The sequence below is a fragment of the Amblyomma mixtum genome, chromosome 8 (genome assembly GCF_055824585.1).
Source record: "Amblyomma mixtum isolate Tamu chromosome 8, ASM5582458v1, whole genome shotgun sequence".
Classification (NCBI taxonomy): domain Eukaryota; kingdom Metazoa; phylum Arthropoda; class Arachnida; order Ixodida; family Ixodidae; genus Amblyomma; species Amblyomma mixtum.
The window spans coordinates 24200701-24220872 of NC_143019.1; the positions used below are offsets into that span (position 1 = coordinate 24200701).

At 45.2% G+C, this 20172-nt stretch overlaps 1 protein-coding gene across 2 annotated transcripts in view; it reads right to left on the reverse strand.

Annotated features, from left to right (window-relative positions):
• Nucleotides 1-19959, reverse strand: part of Atg2 (Autophagy-related 2) — a 95577-nt gene extending 75618 nt beyond the window's left edge. Inside the window, exons 1-6 of one of the 2 annotated variants that reach the window (XM_089556832.1) lie at nt 19658-19959; nt 13625-13793; nt 13433-13483; nt 11332-11496; nt 9067-9172; nt 1515-1707 (exon numbers count right to left, since the gene is read on the reverse strand). In XM_089556832.1, the coding sequence (XP_089412958.1) occupies nt 1515-1707; nt 9067-9172; nt 11332-11496; nt 13433-13483; nt 13625-13793; nt 19658-19822 (849 nt within the window). In that variant the 5' untranslated portion in view covers nt 19823-19959. The remainder of the gene's footprint in view (nt 1-1514; nt 1708-9066; nt 9173-11331; nt 11497-13432; nt 13484-13624; nt 13794-19657) is intronic. The other variant, XM_089556835.1, reaches the window with a different exon arrangement.
• Nucleotides 19960-20172: the final 213 nt, after the last annotated feature.

Genomic DNA, 20172 nt, shown 5'->3' on the forward strand with positions numbered 1-20172 from the left:
TGTGCTGCCCTCGCTTTCGTCCGCGTGATTTGTACACCCTTCCAGCATGCTGGAACTGCGCACACTTCATGTGCTGTTCACTGTTCGCGCAGTGAAGCCTCCTTACGAGCAGCGGCACCGCTTATAAGGAGGGTGCACTGCTACAGCATCACATCGTGAAAGAGGCTACGAAGACCATTACAGTAATATGCATTGAATAATTTGATGGAATTCCAAGAAATTGTCATTGCTGCAGAGTTTGCATCCCAAAAGCCCATGACCGCTGCAACTTTGCGTCGAATAAATCTGCCGTAATGCAAGCAGTTTTTGGCAGTTTCCCAGCAGCCATTTGATAATTCGGCCTTCCGATAACTCTGACACTTTTTTCCACTCCTTCGAAGTTCGAATTTACGAGGTTTTATGGCACTACGCTTTATGGCTAGGACTGAGCACAATTCGTAGCGTTACATTTTCTGGAAGAAACTTGGGACCCCACAGTTTTTTTTTTTTTTCCTTTCGCAACTAATCCCTGTTGCTTGTACAATTTAACCTTGCTTTCTCATAATCTCCTCTAATTTTTTGGAAAAGCAAACTGTCACAATGCTGTCAGTGGCACTGTGGTCGCTGGTATCTGCGACATACATTACCAGTCCCCTTTAAATTAGGGGTGTGCGAATATTCAAAATTTTCGAATATAATTCGAATATTATATTTTAAGTATTCGTATTCAATTCGAAGTCCAAGTATTCGTGTTGTTTCGAATATTCGAACGACGCGAATATTCGTATCTAGCCGAATATTCTATTGCGAACGCCAGAGTTCATTTCGGTCCGCAAGTCCTATCGACAGAGACATAACAACATGGCGGCGCCCAGAGCAATGCGTAACGTTGGGCCATGCAATAGCTGACTGCGCTGGTGGCCTTCTTTGTGGCTATACCTGCGAAGCTGGTATAGTCAGAGCTGTGCACGAAATACCTCGCAATACGTGCCAGTTCAGTGCCAATTGAGAGGGCATTTTCTGTGGCTGGAGAAGTCGTTTCAGCTAGAAGGAAACTGCTTCTGCCTGACCATGTGGAGCAGCCGGTTTTCCTTCACGACAACCTTTTATGTTCATCCCAGCAACGTGGTTTTGTGCTTATGGCAAGCTAGCCTTGATCAATACAGTATACTAAACATCTCTGATATTTGCACTCTTCTAAAAACAATGTTCGAGACTTTGATACTTTTTGCGCAGCCACACACACCTTTTGTGCTCATTTCATCACTGATACTTGAACTGTGATGTTCTTGGGAGCTAAAATAAATGTTTTGTAGTGGTTAAATGCGTCTGGACTTGATTATTCGATATTCGATTCAATATTCAGAACCAAGTATTCGTATTCGATTCGTATTCGAAAAATTTGGTATTCGCACACCCCTACTTTAAATATTTACAGTTTTCGGGCATCCACAAGGCATGTAGGCAAGCCAAATCACCAGCATAACGATTAGTGCCATTCAAGGTCTTGGAAGCGTGACAATCGCATCACTTACTTCGGTGTCAGTGGTCAACCTCGACATCATCTCGGCCAGGGGCTTCGCCAGTGAATACTCGTCCGTGTAGAGGCCCACGCCGTTGAAGAGTATTGTCTTGGTAGATACGGAGAAGCGTTCATGAACCCGCTGGGCAATCCTTTCAGCAGCTACTTCGCCAACGTTGCAGCCCTCTTCATCAAAGTAGTCAATCCTGGACCACAGAAGAAAGAGAACAACTCAGAAAAAACCACAAGCATTTGGCCATGTTCATGCATAGGTCGTTGCAAAGACCGACATGTCTGGTCCTGGCACAAGTTCAAAAACCAGAACTCCCCACCTTGGTTCCGGATGGATGGATGCATAGGAGCGCCCCCTTTGAAACGGGGTGGTGGCAAATGCCACCATGCTCAGCTTTTCTTCTTTATTTTTTTTTTTGTTTACTGTGTTGGCAATTCTCATTAAGAATCGGCCACCATCTTTACCTACGGTTTCCTACAATTCTAACCTTATGCCACATCTCTGCTTTTCAGCCACCAATCCCCCAATGGCTTTCTGCTGACTTCCACTGCAGATTTATTTGCATGACCATTGTTATCTTTAAACCCTAGGGCCCCAGGAAGAGTGACTGCGCCTGCATCGACATCCGGATGGATACCGTCACATTTGATTATGAGGTGTTCAATTGTTTCCACAGATCTACCACACACTGCACATGTGTCATCTTCTTCGTTAAATTTCTTTTTGTAGCTGCGCGTTCTAAGACACCCTGACCTAGCTTCACCTAGCTGACCTAGTGTTCCTCACATAACACGCAGTGCCATCTAGCGGAGCACATATTAACCACATGCTAGAGCCTACTTCAGGAAGCAGTGGCTTAAAGACCTCGTCTCTGGAAACTGGCTCTGTAAAATCGGAAAAAGTGACCAAAAAAAAACCTGCTGATAATTTGTTGCTCTAAAATGGCATATGCTGAATAAATGAGCTAATGTATCCCGCGCCATTCCCAGAATTGTATTTGATTTGGCGCACCTCGAGTCCAATGTTGCTGAAGCATCGTTAAGTGTGTTGGAGCTATAACTATGCAAACTACTGATTCCACTCTTCTGGTAAAAGCATTTTTGTTGACGATGATTTGGTTTGGTTTATGGGGGTTTCACGTTCTAAAGTGACTCAGGCTATGAGGGACGCCTTAGTGAAGGGCTCCGGAAATTTCGACCACCCGGGGTTCTTTAACGTGCACTGACATCACACAGCACACGGGCCTCTAGAATTTTGCCTCCATCGAAATTTGGCCGCCGCAGCCAAGATCAAACCCGCAGCATCTTTCAGGTCAGCAACAGAGCGCCATAACCTTGGAGCCACCGTGGCTGCTGCTGTTGATGATGACGACGTCATCATCATCACTGCTGAAGTTTGCTCTCCAAATACTCAAAATGACATTTCGGGGCACCCAAAAAAAAAAAAAAGAATGTGTGAGCCGAATGAGCAGTGTTCGCCCCACAACAACTAACCCACCTCTAGCCGTTGCAGATTACTGCATGCAGTTAACGTTCGTTCACTGGCAGCATGACCACAAAACGTTACCTGTGCCTCCGCGACTGAACTTCTGATATGCTAGTGTCTGATATTGTTTCAGCTTCAGTTTCCAAGACCTGGCAGCAGAAGCAACTTTCTACCGCAACAAGATGCTCACATTAGTGTTTTTTCTTTTCGTTTCAGATGTCGCCACGGTCATTGTCAAGGGCAGCCAAATAAAGTCCATGGAAAGACTAAAGGTCTCCATAGGCCCTGTGATGCTACAGGTGGCCTCGTGAATGACTTTTCAAACTCCACCATGCTGCCTTGTATCCGTGCTACCTCAGACCACAGTTGCATTTCCTCTGTGCCAGGATTTTTCCCTCTAATAAAGCACTGGCTATCTCTCCCACATACAGTCAAGCCCACTTATAACAATATTCAAATGCCATGGAAATACCATTGTTATAACCAATAATTGTTATAACAGGGTTGTGCCGAAAAAAAAAGAAAGGATGACAAACTTCAGAGCATTTATTGACAGTAAATACCCAGAGGGGTTTGATTGTTCTAATGCCTGTAAAAGCTCGTTAAATCGAACTTCAGGGAACCGGAACAATGTTCACCGTTCACCGATGACCAAAGCACCGCCATCACTGCTCCACCGGGAGCTTTGCGCACCTCCACGTCACAGGAATCAAGCCGGCTTTTTGGAAGCGTGTTGTGTTGTGTTGTGTTGGGTTTAGTGGCGCATAAGCATCTAAGGCTATCATGCGCCAAGCTCAAGGTGTATGAAAATTGATTTCTGTAGCATTTTACTAAAAAGCGAAAAAAATCGATGGTGTAAAGAGCCTAAAATTGATTTGCTGCTACACTGTATTGCTGGAATAAAAAGTTTGGAAATGTGAGAATTAAACCTTTGAAAGAAGGTCGAGTAACCTCAGTGGCAATCCTTGGCTGGGCAAGAATCCCGAGGCTCCCAACCATTCAAGTAAAAACCTCAGCATTCTTCTCGGGAATGAGAAGACGACTGAGGTGTATAAAAAGTGGAGCAAAGCTCTGAGCTAGAATTTAAAGTCTGTCGAGAAAACCTGCTTCTCTTAAAAAGCTAAAAACACACGATATGTTAACAATTGCATTGTCGCTTAAAATCAGTGCAGGGTGAAAAGGAATGCGTTCATTGTAAAATTGAGTGAAGTACTTTTTTCTTATTTTTTCAAGTTCCACACATGAGAATAAAATGTGATTAATTGTAAGTTCGTCTCCACATTTTTCGCACACTGGTTTTTCTTGTTTTGCAAGCAGGAAGCTGTGTGTAATGTGTGTGTGTCCGATTCGCAGACGGCATAAAATCACTTCGATAAAACGCTCCTGATGCCCGCAGGTCTTCCACTCACCAAGGACAGGCTTTACTAGATGTAGCTTGTTGTTAAGTTCGTTGTCCCAAGAGGCCTGCCATTTTCCTCTAAGTTTATTTTTTACTACAGTAGAATCTCGATGATACGATTACGGCTGATACGAATTTCGGGATGATACGAATTTAAAGAATGCTTTGAACGGACTACATGGTACAGAATACGTTAAGATTCGGCGTGATACGAACGCTTTCTGAACCCGCCGCGGATGATACGAACGCGCAAATCAGCGGCGCATGCGAGCGGGCCGGCGCGGCTGGTCTCCAGAGGAGAGGGGAACACCCGCCGCGGCCGCCGTTGACTCCTCTCCACCCCTCGCCGCGGAATACACGAACGAACGTTGCACGAGCGCGCAAACCGAGCCACTGATGGCACGCAGATGTGGAGAGGGGTTTCCAGCTGCCTCCTCTCCATCCCGCTAGCCATCCTACCCTCACCTCCCTTTTGTAACCTGTAGCACGGCCGGTCTAGAGGGGTGCGCGCTCGCTCTTTTTTAAGAGCGTGCGCCCCCCTCGAGACAGATCGTGCCTGTAGCAGCCTGACGAACCAAGGGCGGCAAAGGCGAGTCACGTGCCCGGTCACCCATTTGCTGGCAGCTCATTGGTCTATCGAAAAGTTGTCTCGCCAGCTGCTCCCAGGAAGCCTGTGCCGCTGTCTGCCGCCGCCGCAGTTCTCCGTTCGCCGCCTCTTTGTGAGCTTCGCTGTATCGTGGCATCGTGAACTGCGCAAATTTGACAAGGACGCAAGCGTTCGCAGCTGCCGACATGTCGCGGAAGCGTAAAGCCCTCTCTTTTAAGGAGAAGCTTGAGGTGCTGAAGAAGGTTGACGAAAACCCCAAGAAGAAGCGCGTCGACTTAGCGAAAGAGCTAGGGTTAGCGCCGTCGACGCTCTGCACCATTGTTGGGCAGCGAGAGGTGATCTTAAAGAATGCGCAGCACTTCGGTGTGAACGTCAAGCAGGCGAAAACGGCGACCCATGTCAAGCTGGAAGAGGTCCTGCTGACTTGGTTCCGCGAAGTGACGGCGGCCGGCGTCAACGTGGACGGCAAGGTGCTGCGTGAAAAAGCCGACAGCATCGCACTTGCGCTTGGAATTGAAGGTTTCCAAGCGTCTGGCGGATGGCTGCACCGCTTCAAAGAGAGGCACGGACTTGTCTACCGGGTCGTCTCAGGTGAAGGCAAGAAAGTGGACGAGGCAGCTGTTGACGAGTGGCTGGACACGCTGCCGGCGCTCATTTCAGATTACGCGCCACGCGACATATTCAATGCCGACGAGGCGGGCCTCTTCTACAACCTTCAACCGGAGAGGAGTTTGTGTGTGAAAGGACAGGCATGCCAGGGCGGCCAGAAGAGCAAGGAGAGAGTTACAGTACTCTTTTGTTGCAATTCGGATGGATCCGAGAAGCTCCAGCTTACCGTCATCGGTAAGTCCAAGAAACCGAGGTGTTTCCGATCGGCGGAACGTTTGCCTGTCATTTACAAAGGCAATCGAAAGGCGTGGATGACTGCAGATTTTTTCCGCGAATTTTTGACAAGCCTTGATCGCAAAATGGCGTCAAGAGACCGGAAAATTTTGCTTTTCATGGACCAGTGCTCTGCCCACCCAAAGGAAATGTTGTTCAATAACCTGACAGTCAGGTTCCTGCCGGCGAATACTACGAGCCACCTGCAGCCACTGGACGCTGGGATAATACGAAATGTGAAGCATCATTTCAAAGGACTTTTAGTGAGGCGTCTGCTGGCAAAAATTGACCGTAAAGAAGCCAACTTGCGGATCAGCCTCTTGGATGCTTTACACTTTATAGCTATGTCCTGGGATAGTGTAACTCCAGAGACAATCTCAAACTGTTTTAGAAAGTGCGGATTTGCCATCGGGCGTGATGCGGCCTCCGCGGGAGATTGCCAAGAGCCAGATGAAGACTTGACCATTGATGGCTGGGACAGCTTGGAAACTGAAGCTTCGGCTCGAGACTTCGTTACCGCGGACGACAACGTCGCGACCTGCGGGCTAAGGTCTATTGAAGACTTGGTTAGCGAGCAAGCAGATGATGGCGAACATGAACCTGACAGCGATGGTGAAGACGCCGACGAGTGTGATCAACCGCCGTCAACGGGAGAGACTCTTCACGCTCTGGACGTTCTGCGCCGCACCGTAAGTGCCGGCAGCGTGAGCGACGAAACCGCTGCACGGTTTTATGCATTTCAGGCGGGGCTTGTCCGCGACATCGATGGCAAAAAAGTTCAGACAAGCATTACGGACTTTTTCGGCCGGAAATAGCTCGCCATAATAAAGTTTGGTTCATTTTTGTGTTCGTTCTCATGTTGAAGTTGTCTTGTTTTGGATCATACGAATTCGGGATGATACGAATATTTTGCGTGTTACCTTGAAATTCGTATCATCGAGATTCTACTGTAGTTTCATGCAGTCGTTATAAGGTATATCTACTTTTTTTATTTGTACATTACTAGCACGTGCGGCACATGCATCAGCCCTTTCATTCCCCATGATTCCCACATGACTAGGGACCCAGCAGAACTTTATTACAAGTCTTTGTGTGTCTGCTTTAATTATGTTATGTATTATGTCTCCTATTATAGGCTGAACTGCATTTCTGGAGTTGAGTGCTGTAATTACGCTGAGTGAGTCGGTGTAGATGACACTATTTGGAATATTTTTCGTGATTATTTCTTTAACTGCCACAGCAATGGCATAACTTTCTGCTGTGAAAACTGATGCGCACTCAGGTAGCCTAACTATTTTTTCTTCTTTTTCATGTATTACTGCACTCCCAACATAGTGTGCGGTTTTAGAGCCATCTGTGTAAAATTCTGTGAAGTTGTCGTACTTTTCTTTTAATGCCAAGAACTCCTGCAATATATATTCTTGTGGACTTCGATTTTTGTGTATGTGGGTCAACGTAAGATCACATACTGAGGGAAAGATGAACCAAGGTGGCAGTGGGCGGGGTCTCGGGGCAATATTGGGCAGTGTGTCCAGTACACCTAATTCTTCACATATTTCTTCAAAACGGAGGAGTAGTGGTCTGATTGCTTGTGGTTTGTTGTTAAAGAGTTGTCTGGATTGGCATTTTGTAACTATGGGGTAGCACAGATGCTTTGGCAATGAACGTGTTTTTAGTACATATGCAGATGTCAGTATAGCTCTTCTATTTGTAAGGGAGGGTTCATTTGTTTCGACATAGAGACTGTTTATGGGGGATGTTCTGTAAGCACCAGTTGAGAGACGTAAACCGAGGTTATGCACGGGGTCCAGTCGTTTTAGGTATGATGGTCTCGCTGACCCATACACGATGCACCCGTAATCTAGACAGGATCGTACTAGAGCACGGTAAATGTGCAAAAGGCATGCCCTGTCGGACCCCCACCGTTTACGTGAAAGCACCTTCAGAACATTTAAGGATCGGGAAGCTTTCTTTTTCAGGTTGTTAATCTGTGGAAGGAATGTTAGCTTTTTATCAAAAATTATACCTAGGAATTTATGCTGTTCATTTACCGGTAATTCTGTTTCCTTTAGGTGGAGAGCGGGATTGTTCTGAAGGCCTCGTTTGAGAGAGAACATGACGGCCACTGTTTTTTGAGGAGAGAACTGGAATCCGTTTCTGTCTGCCCATGCTGCTAGTTTATTTATTGTCAATTGTATTTGTCTCTCGCACGTTGATGTGTTGGTTGATGTGCAAGCGATCTGGAGGTCATCAACATAAACTGAGTACATAACTGATTTTGGGATGATTTGGGCTAACGAATTCATTTTTACGACAAAGAGTGTAGTGCTTAAAATGCATCCCTGTGGTACTCCATTCTCCTGAACAAACTTCTTTGAGGTGGTTGAGCCAAGGCGTACGTGAAAGGAACGATTGGATAGGAAGTCTTTTAGTCTTTTATGAAGTCTTTTTTAGGAAGTCTTTTTTGGAAGCTATTCTTATGGGAAATTCAAGAAGCATGCAGAACCAAGGGTGCGGTGACAGCTGACAAGAGAAAAACCACGCTGGCTGCGTGCACGCGTGCTGCACTGACTTATTAGGGGTACGCATGGCGTGCGTAGCCAATGCAGCAATGCAGCAGCTCTCCTGACGCGATGACGCCTGCCTCTTTTGCTTTCGTGGCGTTGCTGCGCCAGCTTAGTCCATTGGTCGGCCCCACACATGCACGCTTTTGTGTTGTAAGCATGGTTTTGCTGGTGTGGTTGTAGCATTTCTTTTCTTTTTCTGTAATGGTTGACACTCAATTACCAGATTTAATTGTTATAACCAATAATGTGCCTTGACAGCATTGCTATAAGCAGTTTATTTTACCATAGAACACATGGCAAAGCTGATGGTGCCATGACCGACCATTGTTATATCCGATATATTGTTATAACCAGTATTGTTATAAGTGGACTTGACTGTATTATGGGTCCCACTCAAAACCACCTCTCAATTTATACTAGAGCACCGTCATTTCACATTTCGCAAACCCATGCTGGGAACTACCTGTGCATAGGTTGGACATTTATTTTGGTCAAATTTACAAATCGACAAACTGGTCAGCCTTATTTTGATTAATGCTCATGTGACACGAAAGTTTTTTGTCTTTGGCACAACAAAAAAAAGAAAGAAAAGAGGTCAGAAAAAGCACTCACGATGCAAAGCGCAGTTCTAGCGCGATGCCGTGCTTCAAGGAAGGTCCCAGCGCGTGTTCCACCCTGACGACGACATTGGTCAGCTTCACCTTGATCCTGCTCAGCACTGTGGGAAAGCAAGGAAACGGGGGCGATAAAGAAGTGGGCTGTCTTTTATGTTATCCCTCTCAGCTTGAATTTTCCATACCTTCCACAGCATGCAACGCCAAGTGTGGAAACGCAACGACTGTACAGCTCAGGGACCGAGAAGGCAGCCTTTCTCAAGCACCACTCAACACATCTCTATACAGTAAAACCCCGCTACAGTAAACTATGTTACAGTAAAAACTCGGATATAGTAAAGTAAAGCTGCAGCCCCATTTCAAACCTTGCACAGACGAATGTACATCTTTTTTAGCTTATAGTAAAAATTTCTTTTAACGAAATGGCTTTAGTAAAAAGCGGGTGGCTGTGGCAATGTACCTCCTGCAGAATGAAGACACTGCGGCACACACAAAGTCTAGGATTGCGAGGCGAATTGATATTGAATACAGTCTTTGAGATGGCTTCACCACCAAGCTTGAGAGCCACGAGGAGAAGACAACATTTTGAAGACCTTGAGGCAAAGCGTGCAGCGCGCATGGAAAAAGTGAAGTTTGCTATGAAAGCAGAAAGAAGGCGGCGTGGGTCGCTGAGAAAGGAAAGCCAGTAAAAAAGCAGTGAAGAGTAGAAAAGGGAAGAAAAGGGTGCGTGTTCCTAGCACAGCAGCACGAAGCATGGGAAAGCAGCAGCAAGATCTGGAGGCACGACAGAAATGTGTAGGCGGTTTTGCCGCGCTTGACTTGGTCGCGCAGGTTTGGTTACTGCCTGTCAAATGGCACCGAAGCCACAGAGGACGATGCCGTGATCATGGAAAGCTTTGGTTTTCACATGGGCTCAAACTCTCTCTATTTTTCGTGTAAATTCAGTACTTCTACAAGACGTAAATGATGTCAGAAACGTGATAACATGTGATAAGTGATGATAAATGATTATCACATAAAGGGATGATAAGAGCAGGATGTGAGGTATTTTTAAGTGTTTTTTTATAAACCAACGCTTCATGCTTAGTAAGCAGCCAGACAGCATAATCAGAGCCATGTCACCCCCAACAACTGATATAGTAAAGGCCCTGACATAGTAAAGATTTTTACTGGTCCAAGCTACATTACTATAGAGGGATTATACTGTATTACAAGGACAATTTTTCTGTCCCCAGCTGTATAAGGAATAGAGTTTCTCAAACTACCCTTGAGTAAAAAAGATAACCCCCGTTTAAGCAAGTTTCTCTAAGCAAGTTTCATCTACGGTGGGAATGCCGGGAAGTGGATACTTTGCATTCGGCACATTAACTTCTTTTATTTGTCCATTTTGCCCCTTTTTAATAAATGTGACGAAACTGAATGTTCAGTGTCAGGCTAGAATGGAAACTATTGCAGTAATTTCTTGGAAGTGCGTCTCGAGAAGAGTCGTACTGTTATGACTGAATCTGCACTTTCAACACAACAATACCGAAGCCAAGTACGAAGTGCCCGCTTCCCCAACATTCCTGCCGAGAAGCGGATGAACTACCAACAGCAATGTGATGGTGCCACCTGTACTGAATGTGATGGTGTCATCTGGTGACATTTTTTTTTAATTATTTTTAGCCTTTCCTTGGTACCTTACCGATTAAGCTCTATTTTCACCGAAATGAGTCACTTTGCCATTACAAAGCGGTAATCTATCGATACAGACAAACTTCAATTTGTCCTCAGTGTTGCTTCAAAGGGACAACAGCTTCCCGGTCAGTGTCCCTATTTTCCCTATTGATCATATATCAGTGTCCCTATTTTTAATGGGACACTGAGGACAAACTGTAGTTGACCCACGTCGATAGACTAACGCACTGTAACGGCAAAGAATGGAGCTTCAGTAAGTGATCTAAGAAAGGCAAAAAATAGAAAAACTACATATGTCATCATCCCGGACCTTTTTCACGAGTAAACCGCAGTGCATCGGCACAGTTTCGTGCACACAGGTCCCAGACACGGGGATACTCTGCCACATTCACTTCAAAACAGTTGTCCCGGAGTCCTTTTCAATGTAGACGTCCCGTGTTTGAATCAAGGGGCAGCAGGAGAATTTTCAAATGCAATTTTTCAAGCCATAAATGCGTCCTTTAGAGTTGTCCCCAAATTTCCTTCGAAAGCCACGGCAACACCTCAAAAAAAGAAGGCACAGCAGCGCCGCATGCTTTCAACTCACCGGTCTCGATGGACTGGGCAAACTGCTCGAAGCCTGGAATGCAGTCGCTGCTCGCTGTATAGGATTCTTCCTTCTCGAAGTCCAGCGGATTGTTCTTCATGTACTTCTCCACGCGCTCCATGCTGGACATCATTATGCTTTCCCACATGGGCTCAAACATGGATGCTGCACAGTGAGACGACGAGAAACCAGAGCAGAACAGTGATGGTACACTGCATTCTCGGGGAAAAGAAAAAAAAAAACGCGAGGCATCTGGCTATAAAAAAAAAAAACTTGGCCATGGTTACCATGCCTGTGTAATGACACATGCTACAACTGCATTTTTCAGTGGTGAATGTATTTTTATTCCTTTACACAAGTCTCTTCCTTTTCTTTATTCTGGCTGTGAAAATTGGTGCGAAGCTTCTATTCTTCGGCTACGATGCTACAGCTATGAAAACACCATCACAGCAGGGTGAAAAAAAAAAAAAATAAAAAGAAGGGATTTGAAAATGATGTGGGAACAGAAAACAGCCAAGAAGAAAAGCAATACTGCAGGTCTTTCACTGCATGTCGAGAAGTTATGCTTGGCTCATGACATTCACATGCATGTGACCTAGACCTAATGACGGAGAAGGTTTACACATCACATGCAAGAAAATTGACAGATGGTTGCGAGAGTCTGTAACCCGAAATTTGAGAGCACAGCTCTTCACAAGCCACCTGCCACCACTGGCAGGTGTAGTGTTACGCAGCTGGCCACCTTCCAGTTGTCCATTCCTCTGCTCTCACCGTGGCAGGTGGCATTTCACCTGGCATGGTTGTCAGGTGGTGTGTGACGCCACCGCCGCTGACTATTATGCAGAAGCCATGAACCGGCGCTTAATTAAGGACAGCACTCTAAAAGTTTTTTGTTTTTTTCAGCAGCACCTAGCAACAAGAGGACGAAACATGCTAACGTGCGAGAAACATGCCAGAAACTTTACCACACACGAGTTCCGGCACCTCAGCTGAAGTGACAGTGAAATAAAAAGGTTGCCGTTGTTTCGTACATGCAACAAGTTTCGCATAAACTCGAGATAACTGGAAAGAAATTAGGAGTAGACGTGGGCTTCTCAGCTCCTCGGAGCCTTTCCACACTTTGTGGAAGAGTAAACGACAAGAAAAAGAGGAGCGTCATTTGTACCATGTGGCACAAAAACCCTTTAGTCACATGCGCAGAATACATTGTCTATTCTATTCCACTGCCATGCAACGAGGCACATATCGGCCAAGCAAGCCGACGTATCAACGAAAGGCTGACGGAACACCGCAACGATTTACCAGTGCCACCTCTCAGAAACTTGACAGCTCACTGTCGAAACTACGGTAGTGAAGAATAGTCTCAAAAGCTCAAAGAGAGAAGAAGTGTTTTGAGAAAAAAAGAAATGCCACAATAAGCTGACGCAAACAACAGTGGAGGCTGGCAAGATTTCGAGGCTCAAAGTAGAACCGTCAGCATGCCCTCCATTTCCCTTTCAGACAAAGAGGTTACATACCGCTCTAGTTTTATCTGACTACAGGCTGGTTTTACTGGCACATTTGGCATGCACCTGCATTCCTTATATTAGCCTGCCAGTGGTGTTTATTTTATCAAACTTGTCCTTTTATCCTACAGACGTGTGTTAATTGCTGGCCTTTCACTTTTCAAAGTAAAAAAAAAATTCACGTGCTTTCCCTTTCATGCACTCGATCACTCCCAACGCATCTTCGCGCCACCCTCACATTTCAAGTAATGTTACTGTGTTTTAATTTTTAGCTTTTAGCTTTGTTCCTGCTGGCTTTCCACATGTTACTCCCCTTCTCTAGAAAAAGAAGAAAAAGTTAAAAATCGTGTTTAAACTAGCCGAGTTAGCTGTTGGACTTTTAAAACGAGGCTTCACCAATTCTTGCTGCTTTTTGTTAATGATACGCGGGCCTGGAAAAATGTACGACCCTGGCAGAGTAATTCTTTTTTTTTTTTTTGCTTCTGCCACTTCTGTTCCCCTGGCGGACACTTTTTTCGGGTATTATATGCAATGGTTCAGCAAAACAAAATTTAAGTTCGACACTTTAAAAAGTAATAAAAGTACAAAAAAATCACCAAATATTCCTTCTTTTTTTCTGTGTTCCGTCTTCTTGTTGCTACGCGCTACTGAAACAAAAAAATGATGCAACACCAACTAGTCAGACAGCTTGTTATATATATAAAAAAAAGAGCTCGGGGAGACCCTTCAAAAGCACTGATCCATTCCAAACAACCCTAGAATGCCGAGGTGGCGACAGCCCCACATACCATCGTCAATCCTCTCCCTGGGCTGCACAGTGAGTAAGAGGCCGTCGACCTCAAAGACACTGTTGTCTGTGAAGGGCCTGGTCCAGGGAATGGACACCTCCACGGTAGAGATGTAGCCCTCAACGAAACGGAAGGGGAATTTGGACTGGTCAGCCAAGTCATTGAGGCCCTGCATAGAAAGTACAAAACCGGGAGGCTCGGAATTAGTGAGAAGGGAGAAACTGCCGCAAAATATTAGTCAACTCAAACAATCGCTGCGCGTAACTGTCATGCCGGTGCTAAGAAATCAATGCTCTCTTTGTGTTATCCCAATGATGTTTAGAATGTACTATACTGCATTGATGAGAACATTAGTTGCAAGCTTATTTCTTAATTGCATGAAGCGTGTGAATGTTTGTGCATTTGTACATGCAATACCACACTTTGTCAATGATGTTTCTATGCATGGATCCAGGAACAGCCTCTACTTATGGATCCCATCGATATAATGCACAAAAGATTGAAAGATTAACAGATTATGTATGCATGTTCCCAGTTATTTTTGGTCAAATGTAATACCTTCTCACTTAGTGCATTGAATGAAGCCTTCAACAAGCTGTAGGTACAATTCTGTTATAACTCTGCTGTGCATTTATGTATTGTACAAAACTTAGCACAAACTGCTGGTGCTTGTTAGTTACAATGCTGATTGTTTGCTGTCCACACAGTTGTCTTCGAAATTTCCGGAGCCCTCCACTACGGCGTCTGTCATAGCCTTAGTCGCTTTGGGACGTTAAACCCCATAAACCAAACCAAACCAAACCAGTTGTCTTCATCTCTGCCGCTGCCACTCTTCCAATATTCAGCACTCAAGAGTACATTTCGAGCCACTCCAAGCTATTCATGCAGCTTTTGGCCACAAAGACTTTAAAGTAAATTATTCCCTAGAATAAGGGGACTCGCCATAGTGGCTCAGTACTTAGGGCGCTTGACTACTGAGTCAGTGTACCTGGGTGCGAACCCGACCACAGCTGTCGTGTTTCAATGGTGGTGAAACACAAACGGCGCCCAAAGCAAGTGCACGTAAAGATCCCAGGTGGTCTAAACCTCCACTTCCTCCACTGTGGCACCTCTTTCTCTCTTTCACTCCCACCTTCCTTCCCCCATGAAATGGTTGAGGTGTCCATCCAGAAGTGAAACAGTTACTGCACCATTTCCTTTCCTCAGAATCCACTAATAGGAAAGAAATACGCTGAGTATTCATGGCTCACTTAGAGTTCGTTTCAAAAACCCTAAAACCTTCAAGTTGAGCAACAAGTACATCAAGGAACTTAGTCCCCTTGCAAAACAATGCAAAAGTTTGATCTAGCTTATGGGGTCTAACGTTGCAAAGCGACTCAGGCTATGAAAGATGCTGTAGTGAAGGGCTCCGGAAATTTCGACCACCTAGGGTTCTTTAACATGCACTGACATCACACAGTACGTGAGCCTCTATAATTCCGCCTCCATCAAAATACGACCGCCGCGGCAGAATCGAACCCCCGTCTTTCGGGTCAGTGGCCGAGGGCCATAACCACTGTATATATATAAGGAGACAAGAGTAACTGCACTTAACAACCTAAATCTGGCTATAAATTCTTGAGGTAGCAGCAAAATAATGCTTGAAACAAAAGTTACACATCTACCTGAACCTTCACAACAATAATAAAAATTCCAAAAAATTCTGAATAAAATCACTTTATAAGTTTAACAAAACTCCTAATCTCCACAATATATATTATTGGGTAGAACTGTTCTCAGTGTCCTAGAGACCTGTGCATCATGATAATGCATAGGCAAACAGTTCAAGCTTGCTCCAAGCAACAAAATTCACACACGCTTCACTTCTTGCAAAATAATAAAAGATATTGGTTTGAAAACAAGAGCCAAGCAATGATGAAGCCATGACAGTGTGTGATTAACGCTCGTGCTCATATCAGTCAGATGTTTCATCAACTACACCACACTCACCCCTGCACAAACGTGGCCACCCTATTGCAATTCCACACACTTTACAATGCTTTCTTTTCTTTAGTTTTCCAAAACTGAATACCGCACTATGGAAATCACTCGGTCCGCTTTGGAACCCTCCTGGCACAAAGAGCCGCCCCATCCTCTGCAAATACAAGTGATCTTTTTACAATACACACACATTCCAGTTTTAAAAAACTGCTTAAACTAGATTGATTGGTTTTTGTCCGATTTAATGTGCCACAGCGACTCGAGCTAGGAGGGACACCATAGTGAAGGGCTCATGTAATTTCGAACACCCAGAGTTCTTCAACGTGCACTGACATTAAAAACAATACATTGACCTCTAGCATTTCACCTCCATCGAAATGCAACTACCACAGCATCGAATCCGCATCTTTCGGGACAGCAGCAGAACACCATAACCACTGAGCCACCGCGGTGGCCTCAAACTAAGCTAAGTGAGAAAAAGAAAGAGGGATGAGGTTTAAACCACTCTATGAAGTATTTCACTTCTGGGTTATTGATGCCTGGCAAAAGAAATGTACACACACACACACATGAAGAACAGGCAAGGAACTTCAACCAGAAAGTAGTGTTAAAAGAAAGAACTGTTTGTGTCAGCGTGCATCCTGGTCCGAAAAAGCACTGCATTAACTACGCTTGGTGCTTTCTGTGAGTTCTACAAACTGTCATTAATTTCTTAACTAAGCTACCTCTGTCAGCTCTACGTACCTAGTTGCAATTACAGGCAGATTTATAGGCCCCACCTCCCCCCAAGCAAGAAAGTTTACGTAAGAAAACATGCTGAACCCCACTCTTTTGATGAAAAGAGTAAATTGGACCTCCCCCCTCCCCAGCCAATCCCCACAAGACTAACCCATTAATCAGCGTCTGGCTGTAGTTTGCATATCTGCAACCACCGATATTCCTTGTTCACATGACATTTTGCCCCATTCATATTTATTTCAAAGGTACCAGTAACTTTTAATAAAGGTTTCTTGTTGTTATACTTCCCCAAGGGAGAAAAACTTTCACGGCCATGTTGCGTTAGTTACCCAGGAATAATACAAGACAAAAAATAGGCAACTGCAAAGTAGACAGCTTGCTGTTTGGTGACATTCCGCTGAGAAACAACAAAATAGGACCTTGGTGTACTGTCAGTGCGAAATGCAATGTGAACAAGACAACTGAAATGGAAACAGTAAAAAGGAATATTTTAGCTGGGGGAGACTAAATACTAGTGCAGTCTTTTCACTCTCATGGCTGCACGAAAATTTTAATCGGCCCCAAGTATATTTTTTCTCCAGCAGCAAAATAATCTCATGTGCATGTTAAAAAACACCTTCTCACTTTTTTTTACAGAAAAAAAAAATATGGAAGGTTTCTCAGCCAGTAGCTGTCAGACACAAAAATTAAAACTTTTGGTTAAAAATGTTCATTTATTTTGCCACATTCTGATCCCTCCCCCCCCCCCCCCACACACACACAAACAATATCTATGAAGCAAATAAAATTTCCCTCCTTTACATGCAAATGTGTTGGTGAAGCCATGCAACCACCCACTTGCCAGGCAATAACATTATCTGCAAGCTAGAACTAAGGACTCCCAAGATAAGTTCAATGCCTGTTTGTGAGCAAGGACTGATTACTCAAAAAAAGAAAAAAGAAACATTGGACAAAGGTATGTCTGGTTGGGAAAAGAATTTAAGTTAGAAAAAACTCCAAAAAAAAAAAAAAACACAGTTCACTTCATCAGGTGTGACTGGGGGGCTTGCCTTTTCAAGCCCCTGTTTAGTCATCCACCCACTGGTCATTGACCTTGGATGTATGAGGGGGAAGGGTTCCTAGGGGCTGTTTCTGAAACATACTTTTTTTTTTTTCGTTTTGCCAGAAAGGCTTTGAACTCTGCAGGCAGGATGTCAGCTCCTACCACCACTTCCCTTCCCTCTTAATTCCTTTCTCCACCCACTCAACATGGTACCCTTCTGCCTCCATCCACCCCCCTTCTCCTTTGCACGTGACTCATGTGACTGCCACCCCCTTTCCTGTCTCCAAGAGCTCCCCCTATCCCTTCCCTCCCTTCCCCAGCACATGCCACTGTCATTCAAGGTCCTTTCCAAGAAAGGGGTCGCGGAAGGGCTTCAGTTGTAGTAGTAGCAAGAAGCAGCAGGACTGAACACCACCCCCCCCCCCCCCCCCCCCCCCGCCGGTTCCAGAGAGGTTCTTTGTATTCTCCCATGAGCTGCAGCTCCTGATGTCACAAAGCCAGCCCAAGGCTGGAAGCTATGAAAAGAATGTCACCCCCCATTGCCAGAAAAAGCAGGAAGGTCATAGAGGGAACCCTGAACAGCTCTGCACTGCTAAAGGCCACACAGTGAAAAATATGCAAAGAAAAAAAATATACAAGGAAGGAACTTTAGGTGTACCCAGGGAAAACCATAGGGCTGATAAAATTGTGCAGACATAATTCTGAAGTGGATAACTTAAATGCTTTATTTCTGAAATCGATGGCATGTGCTTTATTAATAAACATGTTGCGAGGCTCGCTGGTCATGCAGTGTTCCAAGAAAAGCAACTGAGCCTACTTTTTTCGGACGAGCACACACAGTTCTGTCTGTGTGCTCCTCTGAAAAAACTAGCGCTGAATTACTTCTTCTGAAACAAAGATGGTATCTGACGTTATCATATAACATAGAGGAGCAACCTTACACAGGAAGTACCAACACAGTGCTGGCACAGACAAGCACAGATCATGTTACACATGAATGTATGCCACCTGATAATACCCGAAAACTTAGTGCGCGCCACGAGCTAAACATGTGACATAACCTACTTGTAACTTGCTAAGAATGTCTCGCCATCTGGAAGCAATTTACTAACAAGATATGTCAGTACACTAACAAAAAAAAAGTGGTATACAATTTCCACGCCATTGCCGCTCAATCTGTTCACGATCTTATTTTAGTGACCACCTGCGGTCTTGCTAACGTCGCATGAGCAGCACTAAAGCGTGGACGCATATATCACAGCGTTAATAAAAGCATTCTTTTGTATCCGTATGGCTGCGCTTGGAGTGGATGCCAATGGGTGATTACTCCCTTATTATGCCATAAAAAGAAACCACGGGGAGAGATAAGAAGCTTTTCATCTCGACCGACCACGAAGCGATAAACAAGATAGGGAATTCATTTTAGCTCAGTAAGACGGCATATCTATGCCAAGAAGCGCGAAAGGAACGGTTCACCGCGATATCCGCCACAGAACTGCGAACACCTGAAAAATGCGGGCGAGTTAAGATAAGGGGGTGCTACTAGCCTTGAACAAAAGCGATAAAAGTGTCACGCAGCGAAGCAGGGGAAAAGCGAGAACGGGCGCGCCCAGCCTTGAACTACTGCGCGCGTAACAACAACGCGTCGAGCAGCAATGTTTTTCTTTCCGCCAACTTCACGTGGCGACGCAATTTCGCCAGCTGACAGTTACAAACTCTCTCTTAGCGCGCAGTGCAGTGCGATCGCAGTTGTTGCTACGGCTACGGGAACGTCACTTTCGATGGGGGGTTCGTATCTCGCGAGTAGGCAGAAAAAATCGTCACCCGACTGCAAACAAAGTTGGCCGCTCATCGAATCGAACGCTGGAAATAAAACACGAGGTACCGAGCGACCGTCGACAGACGGGTGTATCGACCAACCAAACGTGCCCGAGTTCAGGGCGCATGATTTGGCAATCGCTTTTGTTTGACGATCCCCCTGCATGAGTTACTTTTTGTCTCAAGTGTGGGCCCGTAGACGGCCTGACGCGAAGAAGCAGCCCGTGGGTTGGAAAGGGCTCGCAACAATGATTGAGCGCATGCCAAAGTCCAAAGAGGGGGTCCTCTTGCGAGCACAATGAAAAAGTAGGGGACACACACGGTCGCACTTGCGCGAGTTGAGAAGCAGAATGCGTGCGCGCTTTGAGGTGACCATATCGACCGTCGTCTGCTCGGCAAACGTCGACGATGCTTTGTAAAAACGTTGCGACAAGCCCCACGAGCCCAGTGATCACCTTGACATCGAGGGAGACGTCTGTAATCCGGCCCTTGCCATTGTAGAGGTCCACGGACAGTTGGTCGAGGCTGAGCTTCTCTAGGAGAAACTGGCCTCCGTAATGCTGTAGGAGGTACCGACATGTCCGTTTCTTGATGCCGTCGGAGAAGGTGAACCACGGCATCGTGCTACGGGATGCCCCTGGCTCAGCTTAGCATAATTGCAGGGCTAGTGCAGGGTAGATCAGCTGTGCTGGGAAACAAAATTCAGTAAACAACAACACGCCATTCTCTACCACTCATGACATCAAGATTTTCGTCAGGCGCGCGACAGACGCGACACCTGGAAGCCAAAAGGTGAGCCGTTCTATCTTGGTTTGTTTTAAAATATATGAACTCTTTTATTTTTAAAAAACGTTTTTAATGTCGTTACAAAAATTTCAGCATTATTTTTTTGGTATATAGTAGCGCAGCATTTTTATTAATAGCGAAAAGTTTTTGAACAGTTTCGTATTTCTGGAGCAGACGTGCAGAC